We start from the raw sequence: 11,315 nt of genomic DNA on the forward strand, positions 1-11,315 counted from the left end.
TGCTGGCGATTGAACCCGGAACCACTGACCTATATTCCTAGTCTCCCCCACCCCAGTCATGTTGGATAGGAAATTATAGTTAAGTAGTATACTGGTAAAGTGCTTGCCTAGCATGTTCAGAGGCCAGGGTTTGATCCCCTGCACCTAAAAATTTTAGTTTTTAAGACTTGTGTTTTTTGTTAGCAATAAAATAAACAGGATGGTTATTATTCAGAATTTAAATTTTTTTTTTCTTATCAATTTAGAGATAGTTCTGATAACAACTATAGTTTGTAGTTTGGCCACAGATAAAAAGCCCAGCGATCAGAAAATTTCATATTCTGTATTGCAGTGGACTATGTGTTTGTACTAGATTAGATCATTGTATCAATTAGCTGTTGCTATATGTGATGGTTGGCATTAATTGTCAGCTTAACAGAAGGTTAGAATTTGCCTTGGAAATGGGCCTCTGGCCATGTCTGGAGGAGTGTCTTGATTTTGTTAATTGAGATGGGAAGACCCGCCCATGCAGGTTGCACCATTCCTACTGTAATGGAGAGGGGGACTGAACAGAGGCATGCATGTGTTCATTCCTCTCTTCTGGCTGTGGGTATAATGTGATAAGCTGCTTCGGGCTCCTGCTGCCTTTCCTTCCCTACCCTGATGGGCCGTGCCTTGAACTATGAGCTAAAATGACCCTGTTCTCCCCTAAATTGCTTTTGTTAGAGTGTGTTAGCACAGCAGTGAAAAAAGAAACTAGGACATTGCATTAACAAATAGTGCAAAATTTCTGACCTACAGAATTGGGAGGCGAGTTGAGGTGATTCATTAAGGCTTAGTGAAGCAGTTCTTGAGCATCCTAGCTGGGTATATCATAGCTTCATTTCTGTTTTCCTCCTTTAGATTAATCTAATAGCTCCTCCAAGGTATGTGATGACAACAACAACCCTGGAGAGAACAGAAGGGCTTTCTGTCCTCAATCAGGCTATGGCTGTCATCAAAGAAAAGATTGAGGAGAAGAGGGGCGTGTTCAACGTTCAGATGGAGGTGAGATCATTGCCTTCAGTTTTACTTCTTTTTGTAAAATTATTTTTATTTTATGTGTATTGAGTGTATTGCCTGCATGTAGATAGGTGCATCCTTGTCGTGCAGTGCCGGAGGAGGACAGAAGAGGGCGTCAGAGCCCCTGGAACTGAAGTTACAGATGGTTGTTAGCCACCATGTAGGTGCTGGGACTTGAACCCCAGTCCTCTGCAGGAACAATCAGTTCTCTTAACTGCTGAGCCATTTCTCCAGCCCCTTACTTTCTTAATGCTTTTGTTTTGTTTTTGAGACAGGATCCAATGTAGTCCATGGTGCCTCCAATTCACTGGGTAGCTGAGGCTGGCCTTGAACTCCCTAACCACTGCCTTGTTACTCTGTCTGTGCGTGTGTGTATCTGTGTGCCTATGTGTAAGTAAACACACATATGTGCTTATGGGTGCACTGTGCATATATTTGAAGGCCAGAGGTCAGTGTTGAGTATCTTCTTCTCTCATTCTCCAACTTATTTTTTGAGGCATTGTCCTTCAGTAAACCTGGAGCTTACTTCTTCAGCCAGACTGCTGACCAGCAAGCCACCATGCCCAGCTTTTTATGTAGGTTCTAGGGATTTTAACTCAGGTTCTTTGTGCTTGTGCAGAAAGTGCTTCACCCACTGAGCCATCTCCCTAGACCCTCAAGTGCCACTTAAAGCATCAGATATGGACACCAGGCTTTGTGATAATGCACCTTTAGTCCCGACCCACAGGGAGCAGAGGTGGGTGGATTTCTTCTGTGAGATTGAGGCCACCCTGGTTTACATCGTGATTTCCAGTGGGCTGTGACTAGGGAGACCCTGTCAAATAATCAACAGAAAAAAAAAAAAATCAGATATAAGTCCAGCAAGATAATGACTTGAGTTCAGTCCCTAGGATGTATGTGGTAAAAGGACATAATCAGCTCCCACAAGTTGTCCTGACCTCCATAAGCATATCATAACATGCATGCCCCCTCCCCAATACACAAGTGTAATTAAAACGGATGAAAGTAGGTGTGGTGGCATACACCATTGATCCCAGTACCTGGGAGACAGGCAGCAGGATCGCTGTAAGATGAGGCAAACCCTGGCTGCATAGTGAGTTCCAGGCCACTGGGACTATAGGAAAACCCTATCTCAGAAACCAAACAAAAAAAGAAAATCAGATGAGAGTTGGCTCTAGTGTCATATACCTGTTTATCTCAGTACTTGGAAGCTTGGAAAGCTGACACAGGATGTGTGCCATGAATTCAAGGCCAGCCTGGGCTCCAGAGTAAGACCTTGTCTCAAAAAGCCCCTCCTCCCACCCAAGTCAGATATATTTAGGATTTAAAAATGACTAAGTAAAAAGTAATCATTGATTCTGAGGATTCCTAAAAGGATGTTTGTTTTGTTTTATTTTGGTTTGAGATAGGATCTCAGTGTATAGTCCTGACTGGCCTTGAATTTACAGAGATCTGCCTGCCTCTGCCTCCTCAGTGCTGGGATTAAAGGTATGTGCCACCACAACCAGCCTAAAGAGGGTAAGTAGAGCTGACAGGATATCTCAGTGAGTAAAAGTGCCTTCTGTCAACCCTTACAACTTGAGTTTGATGCCCAGGACCTACATGGTAGGAAAGAACTATTTCCTACAAATTGTCCTCTGACCTCCACTTGCATGCCATGATGCATGCATGTGTGCGTGTGCACACACGCACACACACAATTAAATGGAATAATTTTTAAAAAATTTTTTGTTGGTGAGTATATTGTCTGCGTGTGTGTAAGTGCATTCATGTCATGCAGTGTCCGAGGAGGTTAGAAGAGGGTGTTGGATCCCCTGGACCTGGAGTTAAGAATGGTTGTTAGCTGCCATGTGGGTGCTGGGAGTCAAACCTGGATCCTCTGCAAGAGCAGTCAGGGCTCTTAACAGTTGAGCTGTCTCTATTGTCCCTGGAATAAAATATTTTTTTAGATGATAAAGAATAATCTATCTTGGGGCTGGAGAGATGGCTCAGCGGTTAAGAACACTAGTTGTTCTTGCAGAAGACCCGTGAATCCCAGCACCAATATGGCAACTAACAACTGTTAGCAGGGGATCCAACAGCCTCTTCTGACCTCTGCCGGGCACTGCACGGCATGGATGCACTTACCTACATGCAGGCAATACATGCATACACATAAAATAACAAAAAATAAATTAAAAAATAAAGAATAATCTATCTTTCCCTCATCTCAGCACAAATAGAACCTAATTTCCATATATGTTGCCATGTATGTCTGTTTAATGATTCATTCTCTAAAGAAGAATGATAATTTATTTTGAGTCCAGAAGATTCAGTTTTGTTTTTTTAATATGAAACACTTCACGAATCTGTTTGTCATCCTTGCACAGGGGCCATGCTAATCTCTGTATCGTTCCAAGTTTAGTATATTTGCTGCCGAAGCTAGCACAAGATTCAGTTTTTTAAAAACATGGTATTTGTGATCTTAACAGTTATGATCGTATGTATTTTCAGTTTTAGCGTATAAAAGGCAGAAAATATTGTTTATTTTAATACAGATTTTGCTTGCACCTCTATTTTTTTGCTAATAGAATTTATTAGTGCTAGCGGGCATGGTGGCACACATCTTTAAGCAAAGGCAGGCGGATCGCTGAGTTCAAGGCCAGCCTGGTCTATATAGTGAGTTCCAGGACAGCTGAGGGTACAGAGACCCTGTCTCAAAAAGATTTTTTTAAAAAAAGAATTTATTAGTGCTAAGTCAGCACAGGTATGACAGAATTACTAGAAATGAAAAGAATCTCCTCAAAAGTTAAAATACTAGCCAGTAATAGTATTAAAATAGAATGTTATGCTATTTCCTTCACTTTGGAATTATGCCTCTTCCACAGCCCAAAGTGGTCACAGATACAGATGAGACTGAACTTGCAAGACAGCTGGAAAGGCTTGAAAGAGAAAATGCAGAAGTGGATGGCGATGATGATGCAGAAGAAATGGAAGCCAAAGCTGAAGATTAACTTTATGGGAAACAGTCCAATTTAAGGAATACGAAGCAGCCTTTCCTGGCTGTAAACCCTTAGACTTGAAAGTTTTCCAGTATTGAAAACTTCAAAGCTGAATCTTTTTTATTTCCAAGTATTTAAGTATTCAACAAACCAGAACCTGAGACGCCCTCCTTGCTGTCAGCCATTTTCGCATAGTAGCTCTAACACAACACACTTTTTTTAAGGGAGTGGCTTGATTTGACTAGAGACAAATCTTTAAGAACAGTCCTAAAATTGGGCTTGCCATGTCCATTTCTGATGTCTCTGGATCAGCACCCTTGGGTGTTCAGTGCCTCCGTGAGATTTGCCAGGGGTACCCAACACAATCCCAATCTTTCTATATACAATGTATTCAAACAAGCATCAAATAAATTTCTGGGATATTTAAATATAGGCCTCTTCCTTCTTGTCACCAGTTAAAAACCATTCTGAATTCTTGGACCTTAATTATATTCTAGAAGTATAAGGGTAAGTGAGCTGTATAGTAACAGAACCTTTCAGGAGGAGGGTTTAGAGAAGTAATTTTAAGTGTAGCCATAGTGGAATTGACCCTTGATGGAGAAAAGTTTTGACATGCAGTTAGAATTACATTGTTATGTACTTGTAACCTGTTTGAGACTGATGACAACTTGGGGCATGAGAGACTTCATCACATGTGGACCTTGTTAAAAGCTACACTTCTTGCCTTGAGTTTAGTGTTAAAGATTTTCTTTAAGTGCTGCTCCTTTGAAATTATTTTGAACAGCATCACTTATCTTCTGGGGGGGGGGCATTTTTTCCCTTTATTTGCTAAGTGCTACCTAGATCTTCAGTTTGTTTTTGATTTTTTAAATAACAAAGCAGGGGTCTTATTAAACATGGAAAATTTTTTTAGTGTTCCTAACATAACATAAACTAGCTACTTAAAGAGGTTTATGTGCAAAGTAAATTTCACAGGTCAACATTTAAAATTACAGCTGTAGTAGTCAGGTGTGGGAAACCTTCAGTTACTTTCGCATGCTTACCTTAGGATACTTTAAGGTACTGTTTAATTTTATTGTCTGTAGGCAAACTTAAACTTAGTCTACCCTAGTCAGTCCAAAACTAGGCTAAATATTAAAGGTTCTAGAGTTGAGTAAAATAGTATATTCCTATAGTCACAGCCCAGAATTTAGAGGTCAGCCTGGGTGGCCATGGCAACACCCTGTGACAACTAAAAGGACTGGAAATTAGAAGAGTGTTGGAGAGATAGTTTGTGCCATTTATGAAAGTCTAACTTCTCAGTCTGCTACCTTTTTACTCTAAAGGTAGGTCTAAGCTCAGATGACCCATTTCCAAGAAGGAGCCGTGCTTGACAGCCTACCACATTGGGATTATTTGAGTCTCTGAATGTAGTCCAGATTGGCACACAATTTTCACTTCTGTCTAAAACATAAAGGACCAGGTATAGTGTGTGCATGTCTTTAATCTCAGCACACAAGAGGCAAAGACAGGTGGATCTCTGAATTCTAGGCAAGCCAAGACAAGACCCTGTCTCCAAGTTAATAAAACACAGCATGCTGTGATGTTACCATATTAACAGTATGGTAGCACACAGCTGTAATCCCAGCTATTAGGCAGGAGGTAAAGGCCACCCCTGGGCAACTCTGGCCCAAAGAGTTGGGATGTAGCTAAGTGGTCAAGTACATGCCTTGCATCTCAAGGCCTCATGTTCAATCCCCAATACCACAAGAAAAAGTACATTATCAAATGTAACAGGTGCCCTTTTCCTGGGATTTTTTTTCTATTTACTGGAAACTTTTATACTTGAAAAACCATAACTTTATAAATACTTGGGGCCTCTATGATGAGTTTTCTCCAGAATAGCCCTGTTTTGTTTTGTTTTGTGTGCTAGGTTCCAGTGTTGTACATTGATGGCCCTAACCAGAGAGAGATCAGTACTTCACTGATGCTATGGTGAAAAGAAACAAGAGCATAAGCCTTGCTGACCTAAAAGTAGGACAAGATACATGAAGTCCAGAATACACAGGATACATAGAATTGACAAAGAATGGAAAAACTTAACCAATTAAAAATGCTGACAGTCTTGTGTTTTCCCTTCTCTGCCTTTGATTACAGTCATAATCTATTAACCCATACAACAGAATTAGTAGGAGTTTGAGTCTCATGCATTAGTTTATTGAAACTGACTAAAAGGAAATACAAACATTGAAACCAATTTTACATCAGTTTTAAGAGGCAAACATACCAGTTATCATGAATAAGTTTCAGGTACTTAATGGAAGCTGCAGGGACCAATTTATGCATCACACTAAGCACAAGTTGCATACACCAACCATTCATGGTCTAGTTATTTTTACATCAACAATTAAAATGGTTAGGAATCAAAAAAGTTCTAGTACCTTACCAGCCTGACTGGTTTACCTCAAGCTGATGATTATCTAAAACCATTGGGAATCCTTGTCTTGCCCAAAACTAAGGGAGCACAGCTGTCAATTTGGAAGCAGTAAGCTATCAACCCAAATGTAGTTTTAATTCAGATAAGCACCTGTCAATATTCTAAAAGTAATTCCAGGTACATTAGACCTTGGTAAAATGCCAAATGAAACATGGTGCTTTAAAAGGCATTCTCTTACAATGTAAGGAATAGAATACAGGGAAAAAATTGTCTGGATTCCTGGCCATTTAGGGTCAGGTATTCCAGACATAAAGGTCTATTTTAAAAAGATGAGTTTTTACTTAAGCACTTTAGAAATATCCACTCCCCGTAAATGTAAGTTATGTATTTTATTAAAGTCCAAGCCCTTGTACTTGGCAAGAATGCGGGCAATAGTTTGTGCCAGATCACTATGTAAATTTTAAATAAAAATGTTTGTAAAAACATACATTGTATGATACAGACTTTTCACTACTTTAAATCAGCCTCCCAACTGTGGAAATTATTTGACATTTATTTCAGTTTGGTTTTGTTGTTGTTTTTGTTTTGGTCTTTTTGAGACAAGGTCTCCCTGTAGCCTCAGCTGACCTGGTACTCGCTATGAAGACAAGGCTGGCCCCAATCTCACAGAGATCTGCCTGCCTCAGCCTCCCAAGTGCTGGGATTAAAGGTGTGCACCACTATACCTGGCCAGTTTGTTTTTAAGCCAAAGTTTCATGCCTTAAGTTTTCCCATTTATATCTTTGTCTTTTAGAGAGCTCCTGCACCACATCTCATCTGTGACATTTCTCCAAGTGAGTCCATGGCTTGTGCAACTTGTTACTTATGCACTTATTTTGCAAAACAAAACAATATCCTCTGAACAGTCTGCCAAAGTCTTGCCAGCATTCCCCCTTAAAGGTGAAGTGTGTCCTTTTAGTGACAGAGATTGCTTGAGATTTTTCCATAATTAACTTTCATAATACGTAGATAGGGAACCTTCAGAAACCATAAAACTTTGTACAGTAACTATAATGGTTCGGGTTGGAGAAATAGCTCAGCAGTTTAGAGCACCGGCTGTTCTTCCAAAGGACCTGTATTCATTTCCAGCACCCACATGGCAGCCCACACCTATCCTTAACTCCAGTTCCAGGGGATCCAACACCCTCTTCTGGCCTCCTCGGGCACCAGGCACACAGGAGGCACATTTACACATGTGGCAGGCAAACACTAACACAGAAAATAAGAATATATACAAACTTTTAAAAATAACATCCAGAAACAATGTCAATTTTTATTAATTCCATAGGAGATACAAATTGTTGACATCACTTAAGAGTGCTGCCTTGAGACTAGAGTATTTCATGAAGCAAGGCTAGTGTTAGTGTTCCAACAAAGATATACTACTGTGGTCCCCAAAGACATAGACATCTGTCCTGGAGAGCAAAAGTCCAGATGCTGCTGCCTAGCTTTTCTGGCTTTTCGGGTTGATGATAGGAAGAAAATAGCACCACTGCTGTTTGTCATCTGAGGAAACAGCTCTTCAGCCATCCCACTCCAAAGCTATGCAAGATGTATGGTGTTAAGTCTTTCTTTTTGTACGGTGCCAGAAATTGAACCCAGGGCCTCAGGTCTGCCAGGCAGTCCTCTCCCACTGAGCCCTATCCCCAGCCCAATGTCTTAGACTCCAGTTCTCTGGGAAGCCCTAGCTGTATCATGATACAGGGAGGAGTCCTGGTCCTCCTCCCTCAAAGTCATGTTAGCTTCTTAATAGCTTCAATCCACTCTGCTCGTTCAGACTTGCTGCTGGCCTGGATGTAATAGTGTGTGTCATCCTTAGTAATCACTTTAAAAAGATTTCCTTGGACATTCCCTTTAACCCCTACACAGGGAAAAAAGAAAAAAGAAAAGTGATTGAATGTCCATGTTAACTTTCAGCTTGAACCTGCTGAACATCAACTAAGACAAAAACACTGCAGTATTTCTCCCCACTCCTTCCCAAGTTCCTCAGTCCTGCCAGTGGCTATCCTGGGATTTCTTGGAAGTTTTCTTGCTTGCCACTGTGCCAGCCATAGACCTACAGTTCCATTCACATCAAAGAATTAATGTTTATGTTAAAAACACAGAAATTGATGTTTGCTTTGAATTGACTTAGAACCTCAATTTCCACATGCACAAGATGGGAATGATTACCTTCCTATCACAGCCGATACTGTAAAATTAGTATGAAAACTGATAATGAAAGCAGGTGAATGTTTATGGGCCATCAGCACAGAAATTAAGGGAAAGTATTAAAAATAAGGATTACTCAGTTGTATTCCTAAAACATTAAGAACGTCTCATGGATCCTTTCCTTGTTTTCTGAAAAGGGCTTCAAAACTCACACCATTGTCTCAATGAGGGAACTCTTTGTCTCAACAAGGAAAGCCCTGCTTGACTTCCAAAGTTCAGTCTTTCCTCCCAGGGGTATTAATAATATGCAGATGAGCGGCCCCGAGATCCAGACCCGAAGCTGCATCTTACCAGTAGGAACACCATTATCCTCCAGAGCAGACACAAGGGAACCTCGAAGAGAAAACCCACCTACTGGTCTGTTCTCTTCCTATGGGGGAAAGGAGACCTAATTAGGAGTTTTGTGAATGCACAAAGAGAAGAGACACCCTCTCCTATAACCATCCTGTCAGGCCTACTAAAGAAGTCACTTCAAGTTATTTGTTACAGAAGATAAGGTAAGACTTGGGCATCATTTGGCCAAGTAACATACCAGTGAGTAAGTCTGGGCCTCTAGTTTCACAACCAGTAGCGACAGTGCCATCCAGCATCCTGCCAAAAGCATGCACTGGCTTCCTTAATATTCATACACATTGTGCACTGTTACGCAAATCTCTGGTTATGTGTTTGTCATGAAACAACTGGTTTACGGTATCTCTGGATGATTCAGAGCAATTTTCTACACTGGGAGCCTCAGCCTTTGCCCCTTCAATTAATAATCAACTTCATACTTAGTGGTGGCCCCAGCAAGAGGCAGGACAAAAAATAAAGCTGTTAAATAATGATGCCAGAGGTGTTGACGTTTAGATACTAAAGGATGGAAATTCAAAGGAAGAAGAAACACAAACCTGGAGGGAGTCTAAGCAGTCTTGGCGGAAGTGGCATGGGGGGGGGACTGAATTTGCTTTGAGAAGCAAGCCCTGGGTGCTGGGGTGAACAGTCAGCCCAGTAGTAGGAAAGTTGAAGGCAAAGCTCAGGAGCAAATTAATAGCAAAAGGCCCTGGATTCACCAAGAGCACAGAGTAGATAGAGCTAGATGAAGAGTTAAATGCAAAGCAAGCTCTTAGTCGTTATTTTCCTTGCTTCAAAAGGATCCGAGTAGCTCAGTTGTTAGAGCGCTTGTCTAGCATACACAAAGCTGTAGGTTCAATCCCCTAGCACCACATAAACTGGGGGTTGTGGCACATGCCTATAACCCTAGCATTCAGGAGGTGGGACAGGAGAGACAGGAGGATCAGAAGTTCAAGATCATCCTTGACTACATGATGAGTTTGAGACCAGCCCAAGCAACATGAGATACTGTCTCAAAACATAAAATAAGATTTGGGATCATCATGGTAGCTATACCATAATCCATAGAGAAGTCAGCGCATGCTTTTGGAGACCCAAAGGTTTCATCTTTCGGTCAGCTCTCCCCAGGCCTTGGCCTTCCTTTTACCTGGCAGGGTATCGGGTTCATTCATGAGCTCTTAGGTTGGACTAGGAGCTCCTACCTGGAAACATGTACCAAGACAAGGCTAGGAGGTCCTAACTGGAAACACATCAAGACAGGGCTCAACATTCCAACTAAAGAGCCATTTTCCTTCTCTTTTGATTAGAATTAGATTAACTCAGCATAAGGTGGCACTTATCTGAAACCCAGGACAGCAATTCCTGGCTCAATTAAAAAGTAAGTAACTCATAAGTAAATTAAATAAATTGCATAATTAAAAACAACTTCGAACAGGTAAAAGGAAGTTGAGGGCAACAGAATTCATGGGCCCTTTGGATGAAAAGGGGAAGAGGCTGGAAGTACATTTAGGAATCTCAGGCATACCCCTCACTCTTTGCCCACAAAGCAGGCTTTGAGAATAGTAAAATAATGACAATCCTCTCCCATAGGAAATGGGCATGGAAGAATCCATTCACTGAGCAGGCACCCATGTGAAAGAGCAGCATAGCCTACAAGGAGCCGTGGCAGAGATGTGCAGCAGGAGGCCCAGTGGCTGCCTGCCTGCTCCACAGAGGGAGTCAGGAAGCAGACAGCCCTGAGAGAGGGTGGGAATGGTCTCACTCACTTTGGAAGGGTCATAGTAATGCAGGAAAGCTGGGTCCTTCCTCAGAACAAAGCGACGTACCTTCCAGTTTTTCCTCTTGTGTCCCTGTGGGAAAGAAAGGACTCAGGGCTCATTGGTGACAGCTCTACACTCCCTTCCCATTCCCAAGCTTCTGTCTCACTGCAAGGCAAAACCTCCAATAAGCCAGCCTGCTCCAGGGGGATAGCATTCTGACAACAGTCTGCCAGAAATCCAAGAATTGCAATGACATGATCCTTGTTCAGTGACACCTTTGCAAAAACACCTGGCACACATATGACAGAGCTAAGGAGAGATAGCACTGAAAAAAAGGAGATACATTACCCTGACACTCAAAGCATAAAGAAGGACTACGAGGCTGGGGCTGTAGCTCAGTAGTACAGTGCTTGCCAAACAAGCACAAGGTCCTGAATTCAGTCTCCAGCACTGAAGAGAAAAAGGAGGAGGAAGAACAAGAGGGAGGAGGAGGGGAGGAGAGGAGGAGGAGGAGGAGGAGGAAGAGGAGGAGGAGGA

The 11,315-nt window shown here is 41.8% G+C and overlaps 2 protein-coding genes and 1 non-coding gene across 6 annotated transcripts in view; 1 reads left to right on the plus strand and 2 right to left on the minus strand.

Moving 5' to 3' along the window:
- Eif2s1 (eukaryotic translation initiation factor 2 subunit alpha) overlaps positions 1-4,450 on the plus strand; it is a 23,222-nt gene extending 18,772 nt beyond the window's left edge. Inside the window, exons 7-8 of one of the 2 annotated variants that reach the window (XM_029555585.1) lie at positions 883-1,026; positions 3,909-4,445. In XM_029555585.1, coding sequence (XP_029411445.1) covers positions 883-1,026; positions 3,909-4,034 — 270 coding nt within the window. In that variant the 3' untranslated portion in view covers positions 4,035-4,445. Of the gene's footprint in view, positions 1-882; positions 1,027-3,908 lie in introns of both variants that reach the window. The other variant, XM_008852147.3, reaches the window with a different exon arrangement.
- On the minus strand, positions 3,366-3,469 carry LOC115067535. The gene has a single exon (XR_003846939.1). It is a non-coding gene; the product is annotated as a U6 spliceosomal RNA (small nuclear RNA).
- Plek2 (pleckstrin 2) overlaps positions 4,253-11,315 on the minus strand; it is a 26,728-nt gene continuing 19,665 nt past the window's right edge. For all 3 annotated transcript variants that reach the window (XM_029555584.1, XM_029555583.1, XM_008852149.3), the window contains 3 exons: positions 10,785-10,868; positions 8,980-9,058; positions 4,253-8,338 (listed from right to left, as the gene is read on the minus strand). In XM_029555584.1, coding sequence (XP_029411444.1) covers positions 8,211-8,338; positions 8,980-9,058; positions 10,785-10,868 — 291 coding nt within the window. In that variant the 3' untranslated portion in view covers positions 4,253-8,210. The remainder of the gene's footprint in view (positions 8,339-8,979; positions 9,059-10,784; positions 10,869-11,315) is intronic.

This window comes from Nannospalax galili, unplaced genomic scaffold (assembly GCF_000622305.1).
Source record: "Nannospalax galili isolate Female #2095 unplaced genomic scaffold, S.galili_v1.0 scaffold285, whole genome shotgun sequence".
Lineage (NCBI taxonomy): Eukaryota > Metazoa > Chordata > Mammalia > Rodentia > Spalacidae > Nannospalax > Nannospalax galili.